At 41.4% G+C, this 23,044-nt stretch overlaps 1 protein-coding gene across 9 annotated transcripts in view; it reads left to right on the forward strand.

The window, feature by feature from the left end:
* The window catches only part of TUB (TUB bipartite transcription factor), a 121,540-nt gene that overhangs the window by 61,915 nt on the left and 36,581 nt on the right, over positions 1–23,044 (forward strand). For 6 of the 9 annotated variants that reach the window (XM_027461687.3, XM_038179828.2, XM_072039342.1 and 3 more), the window contains exons 2-3: positions 20,289–20,340; positions 21,836–21,998. In XM_027461687.3, coding sequence (XP_027317488.1) covers positions 20,289–20,340; positions 21,836–21,998 — 215 coding nt within the window. Of the gene's footprint in view, positions 1–73; positions 328–20,288; positions 20,341–21,835; positions 21,999–23,044 lie in introns of those variants that run through there. The other 3 variants (XM_072039343.1, XM_072039344.1, XM_072039341.1) reach the window with 2 other exon arrangements.

Raw genomic sequence — 23,044 nt, forward strand, 5'->3', positions numbered from 1 at the left:
CCCTCCGCCCCCTCCTTCGCCCCCCGCCCCGCTGCCGCTCCCCATGCAGCCCGGCCCGCCGCCGCCGCCGCTGCTGCTGCTGGTGGTGCTGCTGCTGCCGGCAGCCCTCCCCGGGGGGAGGTATCGGCGGCCGCTGCCGGGATAACCGGCGCCCCGGACGGAGGATGCTGCCCGCGGCGCGGCGGCGGGATCCGACTCGGGCAGCAGCAGCCGCCGCGTCCCCTCCCCTCCTCCCTCTCCCTCTCCCTCTCCTTCACCCCCCGGCTCCGGGCACCGCCGCCGTGGAGAGATGAGTTCGAGGCACCAGGCGGACTGGATCCCTTACAGGTGAGGGACGGGACGGGACGGGGCCCGCCGCCGCCATGGCGAGCCGCGGGATCGCCATGGCAGCGCCCGGCAGCGCCCGGCTGCCATTGGCGCCGCCGTTGCCAGGAGCGACCGCGGCCGCTGCCCGCCGGCCCCGTGCGTCAGCGCGGCACGGGGAGAACGCCACACACACAGCGCCAGGCCCGTGCCAAAAGTTTGCGCGGAGGAAGGAGAGGAAGCCGCTTTTCCTCTTGTTTTACTCGGCGTAGTTGAGGGAAGCACGCAGAGGCAAAAGCCTGGATCCTCAGGGAAACGCTGGTGTGCCAATAGTGCCGTTTCCAGCACGGTGTTCTTCATAAATGTTAACCCTGTGCTTACAGCCAGCAGTGCCCCCCAAACCACACCGTGCTTCTGCTCTGACGGCTCTGGGTTTGAGCTCTCTCAAAGTTGCCTTTTGTGGAAGTGCAACGTGCGAAGTGAGGGAGCAGCCAGGTGGACGCCCCTCGGAATACCTCATCTTCTCTCTGGGAGCACACGGCCCCGTCCCTACCTGCCCTGTTGCTTCACATTCCTGTTTGCTGGAGCGAGTCCCACAGCTGCAGGCTCTCAGAGCTCAGGGGCCTGTTCCTTGCCCTCTTTATGGCCTGGACAGCATGTGACAGCCAGCAGTGCTGCTGCACACCGTGCTAGGAGATGCTGCAAGCCATTCTCTGAGCTGGGCAAAGCTGTTTCAACATCGGCGCAGACTTCAGAGTAGTAGCATGACTCCTAAACCCACGTTGTTCCTCCTTGAGTGTATGCACAGCTATGTTCCTGAATTAACTCAGAGAAGTGTTTTTTCCTTTAGCAAAATGTCACAGTTTTCCTTACAGTGGCATGATCCAGAGGGAGTCAGTTCTGGGTGTCTTGCACAACTCTTTAAGCACTCTGCACGTCCAAAACTCACACAGCAGATTACGCTTCTGCTCTTAAGATGCTGAGAACGTTTTGGGTGAGTTAACAAAAAAACACGAAACAATTCTTTCAGTGTCAGTGCAAGTATTTTCATACTAAGGTGTATGAAAGGTTCATATTATTTGTGGGTTTCAGCATTTTGCCCTAAATGCCTCTTCTTCTTCTCTTCTGTATTGTGTTTTTGAAACACTAATAGTCATAGGATGAGGAGATTCAAGTTTGCTAATGTTATGAAATATAATTGGGAAGTGATTTTTAATGTAAATACGTTGCATTCATCTTCAAAAAAACGTATTTCATAGATAGAAATTCAAGCATATGGTTAAGTCCTTACTTATATGACTACTATACTCAGGTATACTTGCCTACAGTTTTCTTTAAAGAAACAAACACAAAACTGAACCCATTTTAATAATATCTCTGTCATTTATTACAAAGAATCAAAATAGTTTAGACTTAAGTAAAAAATCATTTGCAGCTCATGTACTCCTCCCTCCTTCTCCCTTCCAAAAAGGTGACTCTGGATGGCCATTGGGAGTAAGGGAGAACTTTGTTAGGATTCACATTCTCAAGCACAGGGGTATTTTGCTTGGGGATCCTTTGACGGTTTCCAGTAGAAAATACAAAGCAAAAATGGATGGAATCATTACCGATTCAGAGAAGTTAATGTTTTTCAGTTTAGAAATATGTTCCAGTTTCACATTGTTTTCCTGAGCTCATTTTTAATGCAGGGAATCCCTGAAATCAAGATACACGTTTTTATTTTACGCTGTTGTGCCTCAGAGAAGTAAGGACATTCCCCATACTACTTAACTGCAGTGAAAAGAAACTGTTGCTAAGCTGCTGCCTGAGATAAAAGCATCAATGTGCTTGGAGTAAGGTCCTAGTGCCTATTATTGTTACATTCTTACTTCTTTAGCAATAAGTTTGCATACTATACCTTTTAAAGCAGCCTTCATAGAACTATCCAACCTGTTTAATGAGAAATATAGAGAGAGACTTTCAGCTGAAATCAGTACCCATAGGAGTAACTTTGCCGCCAGCCCCCCGGGACCGCTGCACAGATGGCTGCTGGTGGGAGGATTTGTAGGGATGGAGCTGCTGTGGCCGGCAGGACCCCACAGGCTATACCCCGGGTACACATTGAGTGGAAGGCACAGATAAAGTGATCCACAGCGTGCTTACGCAGTGGCATCGTGCCTCTTGATATATACAGGGTGATGGGAATAATATTCATTATTTTATGCAGGACATTTTTTAGGAGGCTCAATTTTCCTAGCTTTTATGAATTTGCTCTGAAGTTTTAAGGTTGTGCTGAGAAATTGCAGCTCTAAAGAGTCGCTGCGTATTTATTTGCAAGGTGAAGGACTGCAGTGGGATGAAAATTGTGTTGGGAGCAGAGCCGTGTTGTAAATTCCTGAATCATAGCAATTAGAGCAGCTAAGAAGATTTCTGCAAGCGTGATGCGTAAACAAGTTCTGGAACGGGAACGCGCATGAAGATGAAGGGTGTCCCACGTTTGTTTCTCCGGGCTTTTGGAAATGCTGGTATATCATCTATCCTAGGGGCAGCGGCACAGGTAAAGTGCTCGCCCCCTCTGCAAGGTGCAGTTGGTGATGGTGAGCGCATCACCGCGCAGGCGAGCTTGCTCTCAGCTGCCTCCTGTGGGGAACGGCATTGATAATTTATAAGAGATTTGCTTTTTCAGAAGGGAAAGGTACAAAGAACATGTGTCTGCTCTGCTCTGAATTAGGCTGTCTTGTCTCAGGTTATTGCTAGGTATAAAATTAGCCTGGTCATGGGCTGTTAATGCATTGAAGTTAGAGCTCTCTTAGCGGGGGTCTGTGCTCGTGTATAGGTGTTACTGATACAGCACGTGGAGGCTGCAGCTGAGATCAAAGCCCTGTTGTGCCCAGCATCAGTGGCAGGAGCTGTACAAGCACATCTTCAGAGGCAGCTGCTGCCCTGATGCTGATAGCCTACATCAGCCAGGCAGGGAGCAGGGGGAGGGAAATAAAATATCACACGAGTTTTGCCAGGGAAATAAAGACCAATGGAAGTTATAGGGAATTGGCTTGCGAGGAAATGGGGCACAGCTCAAGGGAGATCAGCAACTGAGCTGGGAGTGCAGCTGAGGCGCCCTGTGCTTTGCAGAGGGCCGGAGGGGGATCGGAGTCGGGGGGTGAGGCTGAAGGGACCGCTCTGCCTCGAGCAGGGAACGCTTTGGGCTGGGAGACGGACACTGAGTGCCCAGCTGCCTCGCAGGGTTCTGACCTCCGGCCACCTTTGCGCTATCAACATCCAGGCCGAGGGCAAAACTCATCTCCTACCAGGCCAATGGGTTTCTGGTGGTGACAATCGCTTGCAGATTTCTGGCAGCGGCAATCATTCGCGAGCCATCTGTGCCAGATTTGGGTTGCAGACGGAAAATGGATATGAAATGTTATGTCTCTTCTCTCAGCTCCCCAAGTCAGACAGTTTTGACTCTTACGCCTGAGGGTTTTTGGACTTCCCTTAAAGCTGCTTGCCTTTAGACGTGCAAGCAGCAGCTTTTCTGGAAGGTGGTACTGCCATTAGTAACTAAAAATTGCCCTTCTAGAGAGCTGGATTCTTTTCACACATCCTCCTTGTTCCTCTTTCCTTCGTGCTGATGACTTTATTTTTTAATTCAATTTTTTCTGTTCTTTCTCTTTATGAACAGATTTCTTTGTGCCATTTGTCCCTAAATCTTGCTGTCCTTGACTATCTTTGTTTCCTTCTCTCTTTCCCACTTCCAGCTTATTCATGACAATAGAATTCTGTCTTGCCAGCTGCGTGCTGCCTGCAAACTCCTTCTCTGTAAATGTCTTTATTCAATTTGTATTTCATTATTTGTGACTTCTGAATAAATCCACCCCAACTTCTCATTGTATTACCTAAGTAGTTAGTACTGCTTGCAATTTTTTTAAGCTTAATTTTTTTTCTCAGATTATTAAGAATTAATTTCAGTATTTGCAGCAGTTTATTCTAAGGTCCTTGCTGTAAGCATGTCTGTTAGATCGGTGTTTAGTTTAAATCTCACTTGTTGCTGAAGCTCTTGTCGCTGTGATACGCAATGGTCAGTACTTGGGATTAGGAGATGCCCGTCTCAGTGATGGTCAGCACCGTGCAAATGGGTGGCCGTGGGGAGCTGAAGAACCATCCTGCCACAGTCCTGCAGCCTCTTTAACCAAGACAGAGTGGCAGGATGATACCAAGAACTCCTGAGGACTGTCAGCTGAAAATACAGTATCTCTCTGGGCTCTGTCATGCTTTGTGTCATGGTAAGAGTATGCAGATACATGACACAGTCTTCAGTCTGAAGAATTTCACTTTAGAAGACAGGTGAAAGAGAAGGACACAAAGTACACACAGAAATATCAGGGTGATTGTCTGCATGCTTCTATTTGCCTTCATATTTGTTATATGATCATCAGCTTCTTTTGACTGTCTGTTCTGATCTTAAGAAAATAGGAAGTAAGAGAACGGTCACCTAAATAGATAAAGAAAAGTTCTCCCAGAGAAGGTTATATAGAGCACACACATGGAACTATAGGACAAGGTGGAAAGACGAGTAATTATTTTGGAAAAGTGTGAAGGCCCTTGATAAAAGATGGGACCAGTTTCTTTTGCTGACATCAGCTTGTTTTATCTAACACTTTGACTTGGATTTATGTATGTGCAGTAACTGTGGATATATTGTGGGTTATCTATGAATCATTTTTGTTTATTTCTACATCGTCTAGCTTTGTGACGTATGAAGGCTCAAACGCTTGTTTTACTTTGTAGTTAATTTACTCCATGTATACCTATTTATTCTTTCACATTAATAAGAAAATAAAATACATTTTTACCTTCCCTTTCAGAGGTTATAGCAGAGATGGCTTTCATATTTTCAGATTGCAAATAAATTGGGAGATTTCCAATTTATCTGTTACTTATCCTTAAAAGGAAGAAGTGACCCAATTTAAAAGGCTTCCTTTGGGGAAATGCAGTATGGCCCTGTGCAGGAGAGAACAGTGGCTGCTTCTGCCTGTATAAGAACTGTGCAGATCTTGGACGCTGTCTCTGCGCAGCCAGACTTCTGCCTTTATATCCAGAGCTAGGAATGCCATATATCGCACACCACCCTCTGCCTTGCATGTAATTACACCTGGTTACTTGCTGGAAGGAGTCACAGAGGTGCTGTGAGAGTCTTTCAGTTGACTTTGAAGGGAACTGCGTTGGTTCTGAGACCTTTTCCTGAGCTCGTGTTTTAGCTGAGCGAGTAACGAGCAGCTGGTAATGCACTGATGTCAGTGTGTGAGCGCTCTGTGTTCATGGCCGATGTACTGATCCGTCTCTCTGACAACTCGAGTGGCCGAGTCATTCTCTGATGAAGTGGAGTTTTAACTTGAGTTCTCAGGTGTTTACCCAAATTTAGCCTTGAACTGCAAATTTCAGTGGAAATCTCATGATTCCTGTTGAGATGCGCGTTAACACAACTCGGTGAATATTATAATTCATAATTAATATAACTCCTTTGACATAGGTAATGAAACCACAGCATGAAGTTTTTAATGGTAATTTTAATTGTAATCATAGTTCTAACTACCTGCAGGTGAGAAATTACAAGATAAGGAAATGCCTTGATTAACTTCAAATGATGACTAAGTTGGAAATTGTATCTGCAAGTGAAATGCAGGGTTTGTATTTTGTAAATCCAAGTTTAGCAGAAGGATCAAAACATCTGTCTTTCAAATTGGATATCAGTTTGAAAGCAAAATGAATAAAGCTAAAGCCTAGGTATTTCCATTAATGCATATCTGTGCTACAGCACCAAGTGTAAGGAAAATTAATCTTTTTTTTTTTTTTTTTTTTTTCAGAGTAGTTTGTTGCTAACTGATTCTAATACGGCAGCATTTTCATTTGACTGCAGTAATAAAAAAAATACTGCAAGGTGTCGCAATTCTCACTTCTGCGAACTTGAGGAAAATATTGGATGTCTTGTAGAAATTAACAGGTAACTTGTCTGGATGATGACTTGGACTAATTGCCTAGGTCAGGCTGAGCAGCAGTTGACAAACTGAGACACTTACTATACCTTGGAATGCATCCTACCAATTTTGGCAGATGTAAATGCCAAGACTCAAGCCAGGAGTATGAATTTCCTTTAAACAAGCTTTTCCAGACCTAGGTGAAGTCTTACATGTCTACCTAAAATTTTAGGGCTCGCATACGGGGAAATAATCCATCTTTTGGGACACTGCATCTGTAGAGCAATGGTAAGTGACATTGAAGACGTCTGTGCACACCAGTGAACCAGTACTCTGGTAACTGATTCTTCAAAGGTCCTGAATTGTAAATCACTTCACTGGCTGTTGCTGCAGGTTTAAGAAGTGAAGTACAAGGTCTTAGAGAAAGTTTTGTGCTGGCCCTAGAATAACTCTAGCTTTGTTTTATGGGCTGCCCTTAAGGCAGAGCTCAGGTGCCTCTGCATTTGGTGCATCATTAGATCTCCGCGAGGATATAGATGTGAATAACCCTATTGCTTTGCTTGGTGGAGAATTGGTTAAATTCTTCCCTTCCGCATATCTCTGTGGTGTGTCCGTGCTGCATGCTGCACTGCAGTAGGGAGGCACTTGGACGGGCTGCATGTGAACTAACGCAGATCTTGAAAGCTGCACAACATCAAAAGGCAGAAGTGATTTACTCCTTTGAGGAGCAATGCAGTTCCACCCGTGAGGAGCTATGGAGTACAGTAGTTAAACTGTTGCCAGTATGTCTTAGGTTGTTTTCAGCTAGCTCGGTGTCTATCAGAGCACAGATCACAACATAGGTGTAACTTTTAATTTAAAATTCATTAGTTGGTTTAAACTGGGAATGTTAATTTTTTGGCTCTTAAGAACACTAGACACCCTATCATGATCTACCTAATCTAGGCTCTGGCTTTTCAGAATATGAGGTTAATTCTTTTTGGATATGCCAGGTATATTAATTATGGAACGATACATTAATACCCAGAGAAACTAAGCCATCATGTCAGTGCAAAAAAGATCAAATATCAACACATTGCTAGATGCTTGAGGCATCCCCCAAGATGGATGCTAGCTACTAAACACACTATAGAATAGTATTCTGGCACTATTGAAGCATCTCAAAAAATTGGTAATTACTTAGTTCAGCTTGAATATCACTCACAGGTTTTAAAGATCAACCAAAAACAACACAGGGGAAGTTAAACTGAAATGAATGGTTCTTCCATTCTCTCTTCCTTTCATTTTTTCTTCCTGTTTTGATTCTGATGCACTTTCTGTTACTTATTCATATAATGCTCTATTTATGAGGCTTTGCAAGATAGAGGTTGTACTGAGTGGTACTGGAAGGGAAAAAGAATTTTCCCATTCTGTGCACCCCGCATCAGAATGATTTCTAAGGTTATTCTGTTGAAAATGTGATGTCTGTGTTTGCATAGGCTGGAAGGTGGGATGTGCAAGTTCAAGTCTCTGCCTTCAAGTCTCTTTTTCCTTCATTAGGAAGGATTTCTAATAGCCTGCATGAGTGCCTGGACTTTGAGGTTCTTTGGTGGTGGGGAGGTGGGCTTGTCCTTTCCTTTTTCTGTCTCAGAAATTTTACCCAGCAACTCTGGAGGTCATTGAGTTTGCAAGATTTAGGTTTGATAAATTGGCATTCATTTTGCAAAGACTTCTGGCCAAAAACCTGGTGAACTCTAGACTTGATATGAAAGATTTTACGTCTTAAAAATTAATTTTGCTTAAATTGTAGTTTCTGAAAGCCAACATTTCATTGAAGTGATACCAACTAATATAAACCATTAAAAAAAAAAGAAAGGAATTAAAGGAATTAGTAAGGCAAGTAGGAGCTCATTGGAAATGACCACTCCATTGCTGCACCTTTGATTTACCATCTGTTTTCTGCATTCTACTAAACTAGAACCAGTTTGAAATAGAAGATTTAAGAATACGTGCAGAATAGGTGTGTTTTAGCATCAGGCTGCTGTAGGCCTGCGAAGGATAGAGAATAGTACTACGCAGTAAGACTTGAAGAGTTTATGGCTGGATTTTTAAGACTGCTGAGGTGCCTGATTCTCTGACTGATTCTGAAGAAAAACTTAAGATGTCTTGCAGGCATAGAAGTTTTCCCTGCATTGCACTATGATTTGTAAATACACCCAATGAACAGTACTAGTAGTCCTCAAAGTAATTCTCTGTGTTTTGAAATGAAAACTCAGCCCAGAGGATTTTAGTTTACGTCCAACTCTGCAATATCGCATTTGCTATGGACAGGCGCTTGGACTAACGATGCTAAACATGACTGCGTATTGCAATAAGCAGCAATTAGAAAGGTGGGGTTGTGTATGATTTTGCTCTTTGTTTTGTATTCAATAACTCCTATCTAATTTTTCATCAAAATGGCTATGATTTTGTTTCCTTACTTTTCATTTTCCACCCATTAGAATAGATCTATAACTAACAACGATTGATTTCCTGTTAATCATTTCCTAAGTTACTTGCTTTGTGAAACGAACGGCCCATGTTTTCTTTTTGCATCACAAAATGCCTACCTGCGTATGCTAACGATACTCCATACTTAAGGAAATTATTCAGCTTCTTTCTGTGGCTCTTTCCCTTTTGTGTGTGTCCTCTGTATCTGGAAATTGGATCTGTAGTGTTTGTCTGGTGAGCTGTCAAATTGTTGGTATTGGTTTTGGGGAGGGCCACCTATGTGCCACTGAGATAGTGCCTGGAGATAACATGGGTTGGATTAAATTTATCAGTAAGTCGGTAGCAGTATTTCCTTATAATCTTCCATCTCTTTTAAAATTATCTTTTAATGGTGATAAAGCAGATAAATATTTGATTTCAGGTCTGTGCTCCCATTCAGGAACTGTCACCATAATCACTTCTAAAATAGATTTCAGATTCAAGCCGAGGTCCCTCTGTCAGCATGTGGACACAGGGGAGAGCAGACAAGTTCCCAGGGGAGCAGCATGGCTTGCAAACACGCCTTGCTTCAGCCACACGGTCAAGCAGACACTGATTGCCACTGTGGTCGCTGTTGTGGGGCTTGCAAGCCAGAGAAACACACGACATGCTCCCAGTTTGCTGTGGATATGACCCTTTTGCAGGATCAGCTGGGGGAAGCTCTTGCTGCCTTGTGTGTTTTTGGCTTCCTTGTACCAGCCAGCTTTGTTTCTGCAGTTCCTGGGCTGAAGCATGCATCATCCTGTTCCAGTTTTGGGTAGGTGCTGAAAGACCAAGGAGAGGGAGCTGGCTGCATCTGACAAACGGAAGCTGAATGAGGTTTGGTGTGTGATCCTGCAACCCGAAATGGCTCACCTTGGAACCTTTCATCTTTTTCTCTCCCAATAAATACAAACTCAGGTTGTGAGTGAAGAACGTGTGAACACGAGCCATCACGTGCTACACTGATTAGACTTTTTGTGCAGTGGGTAATTAGTGTTCCATAAAGAAACCAGAAGGTGTGCCATCACATGTTTTTATTTGAGAGGAGTCGAAAAACATCTGCTGATGTGCGAACGTTGATTAGACCCAAAGGGGAATCTTATTTCCCTTTTGTCATTCTTTTTTTTTTTTTCCCCAGTGATCCAATATCTAAAATGATACTTTCAGCCTTACTCGAATGCATTTAGAAATAGCTTCCCACAGTGCCAGAAGTGGTTTAATGACACCTGAAATGGTTAAAAGAGCTCTCCAGCTTCGTCAGTTATGGCTTTTTCTGTCTCAGAGTACGTGCTTGCCTGTTATTTCTACCACTGCCTCCTTTTTGAGGCACGCACCAGGTGAGTTTTGGTGTGGCCGTGACTTGTGAGGTCAGTGTTACCCCATGAGCTGGCTGCACTGTGAGGGGGTGCTGTGGTCTGTGTATGAGAAATCTTCCAGAAACTTCCAGAGATGCACTTGTTGGCTGCTTTCTGCCTACCACCCTTCTGCGAAACGCAGCATTGAGATCCGTGCTTCCCAAGGGAAAACCTAACCCTCCGATAACGAAATGTTTTGGATGTATTTTTACTTGCAGGGTGCGATTTGCTTCCTGTTCTAGGAAATCAGCAATGAGTCTGATAATCACACATTTCTATCCAGATTTTGCCCACATTTTAATGGAAAATGTTTCCGACGAGGGAGTCAGCAGGCTGAGCTGTGTGCGCTGACAAGCCTGGCTGTGGTGCTTCAGGCCCCAGTGGAGATTGCTTTTGCCATAATTGTTGCTAACAGGCATTAGAGCAGCTGAAGTGGAATAATTAAAAAGACAACTTCAGCCACGTATTAAATATATATATATATGAAAAGGGCAGTGAAAGGCCCTTGCCTGTAATGCTTTGCATTTGATGTCACAGCATCTGAATATCTCTGATCAATAAAAGCCCTTTACATCTTATTCCTCCACCCTTTGCTTGCAACAGGTTAAGCACAAGCTTGCTGGCAAGTAGATTTGTACGTTTTGTTGTGCTTTTTCTATCCACAAGAAGTGTTGAGAGTCTTTTCTGTTCCGTTTGTCAACACAATCTTTTGGCAGCAGTTAATCTGATCTACTTTGGCTGTGATCTGGTTAGTTACACAAAACCAAAGACGGTTTATCTCTAGGCTTTTTTTGAAAAAAAAAATCACTGTAGCAAATTAAATTCAGCTCCTTTCCTTTGCTGGAAAATGGAAAGCACAAAATCGAGGACCTGTAGTATCTTGAATTACCTCAGGACCTGTTTCTGTCATGCTTAAAAAAATCCTGCTACAACGAGCATGGCTGGTGTGAGTGATCTCTCTAAAGCTACCTAGTTGCTAAGATTAGAAGTAGAGATGGTTTTATTAAGGCTTGTTTTTAATTAAAATATAAGAAGAAACAAGAAAACCCCAAATAGTGACGCCCAATATTCAGTATGCCTAATTTAAGTTTTCAAAAGGAGAGGTTTTTTGTTCTATATAGTAAGTAAGGATTCAGTAGATTTCCCCATGTTATTTCTACCCTTAAATTTATATCTGTCTTTTTGTGGTTTCATAATATGCCCAGAATGTACCGAAAAGAGAAGAAGATAAGCGAAACAAGTTTTGTCTAATTGATAAATGAACTGCAATGTTTTCAGTATCTGTATTTAGCACGAAAGCACCCATTAAAACTGCAGATTTTGCTTTCCATTTGTTTCTAGGAACTGACAAATGTACAATTTGCAATGCTATGCAATTATAATCTGATTCTGGAGGACTGTAATTTCTACCAATATCTAGAAATACATCATTTAAGTATGAGTTTTCATTACGCTGTGTGCAGGGATTAGTGGCACAACCTTATTGAGAATTACGCTTCTTAATTCCTTGGATATCGTGGCAGTATTATATCCTATATTTTGACAGGTCACATTTTACTGAAAATCTGTAGTACTCTATGACTGGCAAAATATGCACGTAGTTTATGTGATAGCTCTCCTTTGTTTTATAAAACCTGGTGCTCTCTTGGCTTAGCACTTGTCACACAATGAAAGAAAATAATGCTCAGCTCTGGTAAGAACAGTGTAGAAATGGTAGATCGGGTAAGTGCTGAAATCCCATTTGTTCTAAAGCCTTTGGATATTTTTGTTACAACTTATGGATGATAGCTGCTTGCCAATTTAAAACAAACAACCCTAAAGTTGGCACACCCTTGTTAATCTAATTATTTTGTGCGTGCCGTATTTTAAAGGAATGCCTACTCTTTTTGCATCTAAATATATGTGCAAATCTTGGAAGATTTTGAAACAATCATAAAAAAATCTTGCTGATTTTGTTTGGTTTGTTTCAGTTTTTCTCCCTTTTTCATGACTGTTTGATGAAACTGGTGAATATTTGACAACTTGTGAGTATTTGATATGCAGTTTACAAAACAAAGATAAAAATGAACAATTTATAACCATCTTTTTTTGTGTGTGTGTTCACAATTTCACATGCTATAAGCATTTATTTTGCAAATACTTATCCATTTGAGCAGTCCGCTGTCTCCAGTGGCAATATTTATGTCCAGCAGTAAGAAGTTTTATTAGTCTGTAGAGGATCAGAACCCTGAAACTTATTTAAGTGGTATGAATGCATCAGACAATTTTCAGTTGTTTTCAAATATAATGAAAATAATGATCTGGAGCCTGAAATGTCTTGCTTGGGGGACTGATGGAGTGCCTCATACAGTACCACTCAGGCTATTTATGTAAAGATGTTTTCAGACCTAGAGCAGTAATTTGGAAAGGTTACTTGCAGTTAGAAATATGAATGAGTTGAGTCATGATAACTCTTAATTTTCCATTAAATTGACGGCTGTGTCCATGATAAGCTGTATATTGCTGAATTCTTAACCACAGATCCATCAAGCTTTACAGCTCTTAAATCATGTGATATATATTGTACGGATAATTTAGTGCAAAATGTTATTGTTAAGCATTTTCAACATATTCTGGGAATTTTACATTTAAAACAGGGTAATTTTGGAGTGAGAGAGGAATGAAAAGGTTATTTGAAAAAGCATACCATGTTAACCACAGAGAAATTCTTTCAGAGGAGAGGTTTTCAGCTGCAAATCCAGAGGAGTCCTCCACAAAGTGGAGCCAGGACTGTTCTGATTCGCAATGAAGATGAATTAAGATGGAAATAACAATAAAGAAATACTCTCATGGCAAACGTTTCATGTGTTTTAAATTTGTCTAATTTATTGGAAACATTTAAAGCTGGGATGCCAGACTAGGTACGTGAATTCAAATTAGTGCGTACAGTTAAAATTTACAAAAATCAAAGGTGATGGTTAAAGGGTATGTAATGTACATATCTTAGTTAGCAACAAAAAGAAGGATGTTGCAGAGCAATGTTACTTGATGTGACACTTCCCTGCGCTTGTACATGTAGTGATGAATGCATTTTGCTCTTATAAGGGCTATAACATAAAAATACGTGCCAGCATAGGTGGAATGAAAGTATGGTCACAGTAACACAGGGTAATACAGTAACAGCGTAAGTTAGCTTTTTTTTCCCCTAAAATGTGCTAAAAAGCAGGATTTCTTACTTTTTCTGATGTGTCCTATGCCATAAGATTCTATATAGTACCGTAACTTAATACACTTTTCTACTTCTATTAAAGTTAATTACAGACAAAGAACTCAAACCCAAGTGAAAAATCTTATTTTCTTCAGTTCCAGAAAAAAAAATTAAAAAATCCCTCGACTGGATGATAAAGATAGTATGTGTGTGGGAAAAAGTGACAAAATATTTTGCTTCAGGGTTAGTATTTTATCATAAGGTGACATGTATTCCCTTAAAAAGTTTATTCTACAGAAACTGTAAAAGCACCTGTAACAAGGAAAAAGGAGCTTGGCTTTTTCACTTGACTTACTCATAGTATCAGTCGTAATTCTTGCCATGTTTTTCTTCAGTTTTGATGGTTGAGCAGCTAAGGCAGACCAGCTAGTCTCTTCGCCTTCACGTTTTCAATAAATTGCTCACTTGGTTTTATTATTCCTTTAAGAATCCAATAAATACATCCCTGTCTTTTCCTGCCGTACATGCAGGGGTGGGCGGTGGGATCTGTTAATGAGACGCTGCGTTAATGAATTGCCTCAGACAGCTTTCAGCAGCAGGGTAGTGACCTACGTATTTGTGCCTGTGTTTACTTGCCTATTGAAGGTAAAATCCCGCAGCACACAGCTGGGATCAGTGTCTTCTTCGTTAAGCATTTAATGAGAACACATTAAACACTAGTTTAATTACTTTAAAGGCCAGCATTGTTGTAGTTACTGTACCTGTAATGCTTCATCCTTGTCTCATGAAGCTGTTTCCGAGGGGAATTGGGACCTGCTAACCTTGTTTTATAGGTGTCTTGGACTGTTACACCAATTGGTGTAAAATAGGTCCAGCGTGGCTGGACGGAAACGTGGTTAATGGAACAGCCAAAAGAGAGGGAGAAAAAGGAGCCAGCAGTCATCTAATGCAGGTTTTCTCTTGATCACAGTGCTTCACAGCTTCTTTAATTGCAATCACAGAGGTCTCTTTTGGGCAGCATCCTTTTCCAGTGCAGCACAACCGGCCTTGTGCTCCTCCGAGGTCCCGGCTGAGAGCTCTGGTTCTGCCCTGTAGGTCTGAGCGCAGTCTCCTTATCCAGACGGTACTTTTTCCCTAGTCTCTGCTCATTTAATTTTCTGTTTGTTGTGGCAGGATGCTGTGCATATTTAAAGGGTTGATTTCCTTTTTTTCCATGTGTTTTATTGCTTTAACGATGAAGCTTGGTTGAATTTTGGTACTGAAGTAGAGGTCAGCCTGACTGTTAGAGCTGGATGTGTCCTGTGGCAGGCAGCAATGTGTTTGCAATAAAGGCACTTCCTCAAAGTCCTGTCATTTGTCATCTGGATCAGTCTACGTTGCCAGCAGTATATCTCCAGATCAGTTGTTTTTCTTTTTTTTTTTCCTCCCAGTTTGCTCCTATTCAGGCACTCCTCATCGATCTACTTTAAATATAATTTTAGTGTAGCTCCCATCATGCCCAAAGGCTATCCTGTGTTTGTGCTCCATCATTCATGTTTATTAAATTCGCCTCTCCCTTATGGGACATAGATTTTCTTTCTAGCATTGCATTCAGGGTTTGTGCATGTTCAGGGAGGGGAAGAAATAGCCCAGCCATCTACTCTTCCCTTAGGTGTTGTTTTCATTACCTGCAATTTACTGCTGTGTGCTATCTTACTCGCCGCTTTGTAATTGCCCAAAATGAATCTGTACAAATATTAGTTCAACTGATCTTTCCAGGCCAATAGTGGCAACCCTGTAGTTCAGGTTATTTAAAACACGTAATGTGCTTTAGGGAATAGTTTTGCTTTCCCTCTCGTTAGATCTTTTCCTGCTTTCTTAGCATCCTCACCAAAAGCTGTCAGCCTGGACATTTCAGATCCTAACCTGTAGCTTCTTTTTCCCAGTGACTACGCTTTTGTTCTTGGAAGGTGAGTTGCAGTTTTCTGCTTGAGCTCAAAGCCAGATCTCATTAATACAAAGTTGTACCTACAGCATCTGTAGAGCTCCTGGTGTTCCCGGCGGCGCTCAGATTCTGTGGGACCACTTTGTCCTTGGCTGGTGCTCAGTTCTATACATCCTGTAGTACAGCACACCTTTCCTCCAATATACGTTTACCCGACTCTGATGTTCTTTTTATTTCGCTATTTTCTGAATGAAATGTTTCGAGGACAGTCTCTGCAATTCCTGTTGATTTCACGTGCCTCTGAAATCATAACAGAGGTCGGTTTTAATGAACCGTGCAAATTAAAACATAACAAAAATGAAAATTATGTGGTTATGCTGAGGATTTGGCTGAAATTTAGTTTTGCAATTGCCTATGTGGACTTAAAGTAGCTATGAGTGTATGTTCCTGTTGTTACGTTTCCTTTCAGTTAATCCATTTTGCTGTGTTGCTGAGATGGGCCACTGGTGTTTTATCTCTGTGTGACATCTGAAAAAGCACTTCACAGAATCTTTCACGCTGTAAGGGACCTCTGCATGTCTCCTGTCTAACGTTTTGCTCAAAGCAGGGTCTGCTGTGAGGTCAGACCAGGTTGCTCAGGACTTGAATTAGGTCTTGCAAAGTGCCAAGGTAGCTTATGATTAGGTCTCCCCAACGCTGACTCTTCCAAGGCTGAACAAGAGCAGCTCCCTTTACTGCTCACAGTGTAAGTACTCCAGCCCCTGGCCTCCTTGGTTGCTCTCTTGGGAGAGCAGATCTTAGTTAGTGCAGGAATTTGCAGTGTTGTGATTTTACGGAGAAAATTCTGGTAGGGAATTCACTGAATGTCAGTGGTTGGAGGAACCCAAGCGTGTGCCACTCCGTCTGGAGCATGACTGCAGCCTGCAGGTTCCCCAGCCTTCAGTGCTGCTGGAAAACTGGCTCCTAAAGGCTTTACGTTATTCAGAGCGGTTGGGTTTTATGGAACTACAGAGATTTTATCGAGGTATGGAGATTACAGAGAAGTGTAATTGGCTGAACATGACAGATGGTATCCGATGAGCCAAGGGCTGTCTCTTTGCATGCTTTCATTTCACGTCTTCGGAGACTTGAATGCTCAACTGGCACATTACACCCATTCACAGCCTTTTGAGTCAGCTTTATTCTCAAAGATCCCATAACCTACTTCTCTTGACGCAGCAACATACCGGGTTTCTTCACAGTAAGAGTGCATGGAAAAGGTCTGGGTGATCTTGATGTTTAGGGTGCTATGGTGTTGTTTTTTGTTTTTTTTCCTATTTGTTTTGATCACCCATAGTTTTTGAATTCCAGCTGAACGTAGCTAATTTTCTGTTGCTTCTGGTTTAGTGTTGTAAATGGGAGTAATAATTTCTTACCCAAACCTTCATCTTTTTAAAATGTAAGCTCTTTGGTTTAGGAATTTTCCCTGATCATGCATGTTCGTTTTGCTTGTACAAGGGATTTCACATGGAGTTTTGGGGTTCACATGGAGTTAGTAATATATTGCCATGAAATAGCAGAAAAAGAAAATGTAAGAGTGATGCTTTTAAACAGTATAGGAAAGTTTAGTGGCAGTATGTGTGTTTGTCCATACAGGAACTTTTCTCACTGCAATTAGTGCTGGACTGCAGAGTCGTGATATGGTTTCGGACCTTTGGCCTGGTAAGAAGTTATTGTCGTGGAAAATGTTCCTTCATGAAGCAGTGTCAGGAAGGAAGAAAAACATTGCCTCCTTTGTGAGGTAGAAACAATAGAGCTGCTTTACGATGCCAGGCTTATTCTTAAAAAATAATATATGAATAAATTAGTGACTACACGTGTTTGGCAAGTTTTAATCAAAAACATTTCTCATTAGTTCTTTTTCCTTGCCTTGGCTTACTGAAATGTGAGCAATTTGCACGTTCAAGGAGAAAAGTTGAAGTCCTCACTGTGAAATTTTATATTTGAGCTAAGGCTTTTCCAATTTTATTTAAATCAAGATCAGCTCATGTGAAATTACATGAAAATATAGCAAGTAAATTGAGGGTCTTCACATAATCATTTTTAGCCTTCATCCTTAAAACCGATTGTTTTCAAGTTTCTTTCTAATGTTTTTAAAGGAATATCATTTATGAAGAGGTTGGTATACTAAAATGTGCTCTTATATTTTTTCTTCGTTATGACATGCAGCAGTTTAGAAAGCCTGTTTGCCCTAAAAAACGGTATAAAAACTTTGACAAAAAGGCAATTTTTCATGTAATGTGGTTCCCTTTAGAAAATAGGATGGGGGACATTTGATTCAAATGCCGTGTTAAAATTTGAAAATAATGCTCTCTATATTTTAATGTGCTCAAGTCCTGTGGGTCTTGGAGCTGGCTGCCAGTATGTATCTCTACAATATATAGCTGTAGGCGTAACTTCTTCTGAAGCCCAACATCCAGTAAACCATAAAGGGTAAGTTGCTCGATTTGAGTATAGATGGATGAATTTTGTTTGAATCACTATCTGCAAGGAAATACATACACGCTCAGATTTGTTAACTGAATTTGGACTAGACTGTATTACTGCAGACCTGAAATACTTTAAACAATATAATCCACAGTGTTAAATTGCTTTTCCTTTTTAAATGGGGTCAAAGTAATGGCGAAGATGATAGGATACTTGATCAAATAGAAGGAAAAATGAGTTTTCTGGATCTGCAGGATGCTTCAGGATGCTCAGCAGATTGTTAACATGCGTGACTTCTCTTCAGCAATGTAATTTTCATGAGTTATAAAGTTTATTTCTCTGTTAAGACTGACTGAGTTTCATGCTACTGCTGGGATTTTCTAGCATCCCATCAAACATGTAGGCAGAAGTGTTGTAACTGCTTCGATCTCTATGACATTATTTCCCGTAGTGATCCCGCTGTGTTGCAGCTGTAGTTTTCGCACTGCACTGGCCTTTGGTCTGTGGCCATGGCATTATTTTGACCATGGAGCAATAAAACCACTGCTGCTTCCGAATCTGGGCAGGATGGTCTGGGTCCTCTCCATGCACACAACCTGGGGTGCAGAAAATGCTGTTGCCCTGCTCCCCTTCTTCCAGGAGGAAGAACAATGGGTTTCTGTTCTTCCCAAAGCCCAGAAGGGGCAAAGACTGCTGCTGCTCCTAGACTTTGGTGTTTTCCAAAAAAAGGAAAGGGTAAATTTGCTGTATTTCAGCTCCTGGAGCATCTGCCAGAGTACGTGAACTGCCAGATGCAGGGGCAGGATCATCTGCTGGATCTTTCTGCAAGGCTTTGCTGAGTGAGGAAGGGGCACTGCAGTGCTGGCAACACTCCTGCACCTCAGAGTCTGCTGCAGTTGTTTTTAAAGCACCAAGAGGGCCTGACGGAATTGATCTAGAAATAAATAAAGTGTTTTGTTTGTTTGTTTTAAGCCTAATAGCCCTTTATGGTAAATCTTGGAAGTTGCCCAGTCTCAGGAGAGTTCTTTCACTGAAAATCAGGGGATGTGAAATACTGGCTGTTAATCAGCAATTCCAAGGTTCATTAGTCCCGTGGAAAATAATAACAAAGAGCACAGTCTCAAACGAGAGTGTCCTGCTATTATAACTGAAGAATATTTAAACTACACTGGATCCTTTTCTTCTTTGGGCCTGCATAAGTATTATTTAGGCATCGAGGAAGGGCAAAACTTCAGGTTTTCAGTGATGCTGCCATTAAGTAACTTGGTAATTTGATTACTTTTAAGGTCCCGTCTTCGTGTTGTGGCATCCCCAGTTTTTGGATGGAGGCTCATTATTTCTTTGGCAGGCCTTCAGCATGTCTGACAGTTGCTTTGCATTCATGGAATGCCGAATCAATGCAGATCACCCCCTTCCTCTGCCTGCTGTTTGCTGTGGGGTTGCTCACAGGGCCCCCTTTCCTGTAAAGGCTCAGGTTCCACGCCGTGTGCTATGCCAGGATGAGCTACAATGGGAAAGCAGGGGAAGCCTGAGACATAAGTACGTAGACACCTGGTCTGTGATAGAAATTTAAAAATTAGAGCCGATCTAGCGTAGTCCTGAAACCATTACATTCACATAAAGATAATTACTGAACCGGTGCTTTATGGGAATGTCTGAGAAGTTTATATATATCTCGTTTAATGGATCTGAGGGAGTCAGCACAGCCTGATTTATAAAGCAGAAGATGAGAAGAGATCACAGTTTTATCCTTAGCTCTGCAAATGACTGGTGGAGTGGAGCAGTATTGGCCCTTGACCTCTCTGACTATTACAGCTGTCTGTGCGTTGCTGCCTCTGCAGTTCTTAGGATCTGTACTATCCTCATTACATGTTTTGGGCTTCTTTTGAACATTATCTTAAATGAGGAGGATTTGTTCAGGCCATTAGGCCTGAAAGTTTATACTCGGCATCTCTTACTTAACTGTTAGTCCAAAGGTATCTCTTTGGGTAGTTTTACTTTCTTAATGAAGAATGCTTGCAATAAAGCAGAACACTTTTGTGAGAATGTTGTAGGTTTTTGTTTGTTTTTTATTCTAGTGCACTACTTCTAGAGGAGAAGAACTGCATAATTTCCTTCCCCAGGTGCTTGTACAGTGTAGTTTCATTTTTCAGATATTCGGGAATAAATTCTGATTTTCAGTGTGCAAAAATTAGACGGTTAATTTTCCTAAGGCAATTTTAAGTACTTCTGAGCAGTTCTCTAACACTCTTCACTCTTTATATGCTTTATATGCAAATTTTTAATCAAATCCCATTGCGGTATACGTTGACATTTTCATTAGAAGACAGTGGAGAAGAAAACAAAACTGTGGATTTTGCATTTCTATGTGATCTGGCTGATTATAAACTTTTTATTGAGGCTCATGTGAACCAGAGTTTTTCTTGTTTTTTCATGGACTGCATTTAAGTTCTCTTGAACCAACTTTTGCAAGTTGGGACAGGCAAACTTCTGTTGAGCCCAGTGGAAGTTTTACATAACTAACTCTTGAGAGCGTTGGCTTCAGTGATTGCTGCTTGGTGTTTATTTTGAGTGATAAATTTGTTCTAATTACGTACTTGTTGTCTTTGCAGTGTTTTGGATGATGAGGGAAGCAGCCTGCGTCAGCAGAAGCTTGACAGGCAGGTAAGATTTTGGAGGGGACCTTCTTGCTTTAAGTCTAAAACTTGGAGTGCTGAAATCTGCAACACACATCTCTGGTAATCAATAGATACATCCTGCAAGAAAATTATATCCTCTGATTAGGGAATGCAAATGAGAAGTCTGTGGAGGTTACAGCTTATGGAGAAGTCTTATGTCGAACTTCTACTGAGATTTTTCTTATGACCACAGTTTGAGTGATTATCATTTCCACTGTCTTGGACTTGTTTCAAGCTGACTTACAATGTGTTATCCATCTGATGGACCAGAAAGGACAAGAGGTTCTGGCAGACATGTCAGCTAGCAGAGGTTTACCATAGAGTTTTTACATCTTTTCCTTTTTGTTCTATGGATTTAACCCTTGTGTAATTAGTAAGCTAGTGGCATTATGTGCCATGTTGTCTGTTTTGCTACTGTTTTCCTACATGATGCATACATGAAGTGATTCAGAATCTCTTCCCTGAAATCTCTGGGAATTTTGCCATTAAATTTTAATGGGGTTTGGGGTTTCCATTTCACCTTTGATTATTTTGTGGTGCCTTTTCCATGAACCTTTGTCATGTTTATAGTCAAATCTTGTGAGCTTAATTTTATGTTGTTACATCCATTTTTTCTCCCATCATTTTATTAGCTTGCATGTCTACCAGAATCTTATTTTCAAATTCTTTGTACTTATGCCATAATCCTGCACCAGATTCTGACCTTTCTGGAGTCATGTTAGAGTGTTCCAGACGACTTATGGAGCTGAAAGACTCCAGTCTCCATTCTTGTTCTTTAGTTTTATTGCCTCTCCCTTCTAAAAGCAAAAAAATCACTGTGTAGGAGCAGGGAGATGGCAAGGAAATGGATATGTAAAATTAATAGCTCTGGTCTCAGGAGTTGTGGAAGAGGTCTCAAACAGACAGGTGCCCGTGGTGCCACTGGATGCTGAACAAAGCATCTGGGAGAAGAGACTTGTAGGCTGCTAGGATAATTCCTTGCTTCCCAGCAGTATTGCTTTGGTTTTCCACAGGTGTAACTAGGAAATTCAAGTGTTTAATTAAAGTTTGTCTTGTATAGTTGTTAGACTAGGCTCATGTCCAGCATTATCATTTGATTCTAGTTTGCAGATTCTGCTGTTGATTTACAGAAACTTAAACTGGCATCTGCATGCCTCATGCCCTTGCTTACCCTCGCATTGCTTCACAGCCAGTACTCTCACACTGTTGTTTTCCCAAGGGTTATTTTCAAGCAAGCTCTGACAGCTGGTAGACTGCTCAGAAAGATCTATTTTAATTATTTGCTGTTTTCAGCAGAAGGTGTTTTAGCAGTGGGTTGGTGTGTTGTTTATTTGGAAAGATTTCCCAAATATCCCGATATCCCACTTGCCAATTCCCACCACTTCAAAACTTAGAAGGTGTAAAGATATCCATTGTTTTTAATCACAGATTGCTGTTGTTCAGAGTCCAGTAACAGATGCTTTTCTTTATTTTTCCCTCAGCGAGCACTGCTAGAACAGAAGCAGAAAAAAAAGCGCCAGGAGCCATTAATGGTTCAGTCCAACGTGGACAGTCGCACAAGAACACGCAGAACGAAACACTCAGAAGAACAAGCGCCATTGGTTGAGTCATATCTTAACAGCAACAGCAGCACCATATATCATGGTATATGAATATGACCTACTGCATGCATAGTTACTGCAAGTCATAGTATAATGCTCTCTAAGTTAAGTTTATGCTATAAGAACAAAGGGGTATTTTAAGTAAATCAACAAAACGAATTTCCTCTCCTTGCTTTTCACTCATAATAGCTCATCAAAGGTACTGAAATGTTATCTAAGAAATAGTATTGTATGGTACAGAGGTACTGTCCTTTCAGTAGAGTGAAGTTTTAATTTTCACAGCTTGGAAAAACAGACATTATCATGCTATAAATGGTAACATATTTCTTATCTACATTAATTGAACTAGATGTTGCAACAGTTTGCACCATAGTGGACTTTCTGACTTAAGTGAGATTAACTGTTCTCTTAAGGTAAAACATGACCCTTCCTGTTACGTTATAGCACACCATTTACTGGAATACTTACTAATCTCTTCTCCTTAAATCAGTTTGTTCTACATTTTTATCTCAAACCCTTTCAATATTTCACAAGCTTTCAGAGAAGCAAAAAGATACGGTAACATTTCTCATATTCAACCCAGTTTGTTAATCTTTTGGGGATAGCTGTCCTTGCAATAAACTGTGCAGTTAGCAAAAGCCAATTTAGGAGAATTTAGTTACTTAATAAAGTGTTTTATCACCTTGTAAAACCCTTTGTTAGGAACGTTGCTCTTGAAAATATTATAAGAACTCCAGAAGTATCCTTTTTTGGTGTGGTCTTCTCTGGGCATGTGCTTAGTGTCTTAGGATACAGTGTTTGCATGGTATGTAGTTAGGTTTTAACGACCATTTTTAACTACAGTATTCAGCTTCGGGGTTGGCACTTTTTTTTCCCCCCTTCAATGAAAACATTTGTATGTGGGAGTGTCAGATGCATGAGACATCTGGGCTGTTTCTAAAGAACTATTCTGCTCTTTTCCGTTCATTTGTTTCTGTTATGGGCATGCAGATTTTAAGTTAAGAATGACTCTTTGATGGGATTTAACGGCCTTCTGAATGAACTACATTGCTTGGATGAGCATGTTTGTTAAATCAATTCCTGTACTGC

The sequence above is a fragment of the Anas platyrhynchos genome, chromosome 5 (assembly GCF_047663525.1).
Source record: "Anas platyrhynchos isolate ZD024472 breed Pekin duck chromosome 5, IASCAAS_PekinDuck_T2T, whole genome shotgun sequence".
NCBI classification, from domain to species: Eukaryota; Metazoa; Chordata; class Aves; order Anseriformes; family Anatidae; genus Anas; species Anas platyrhynchos.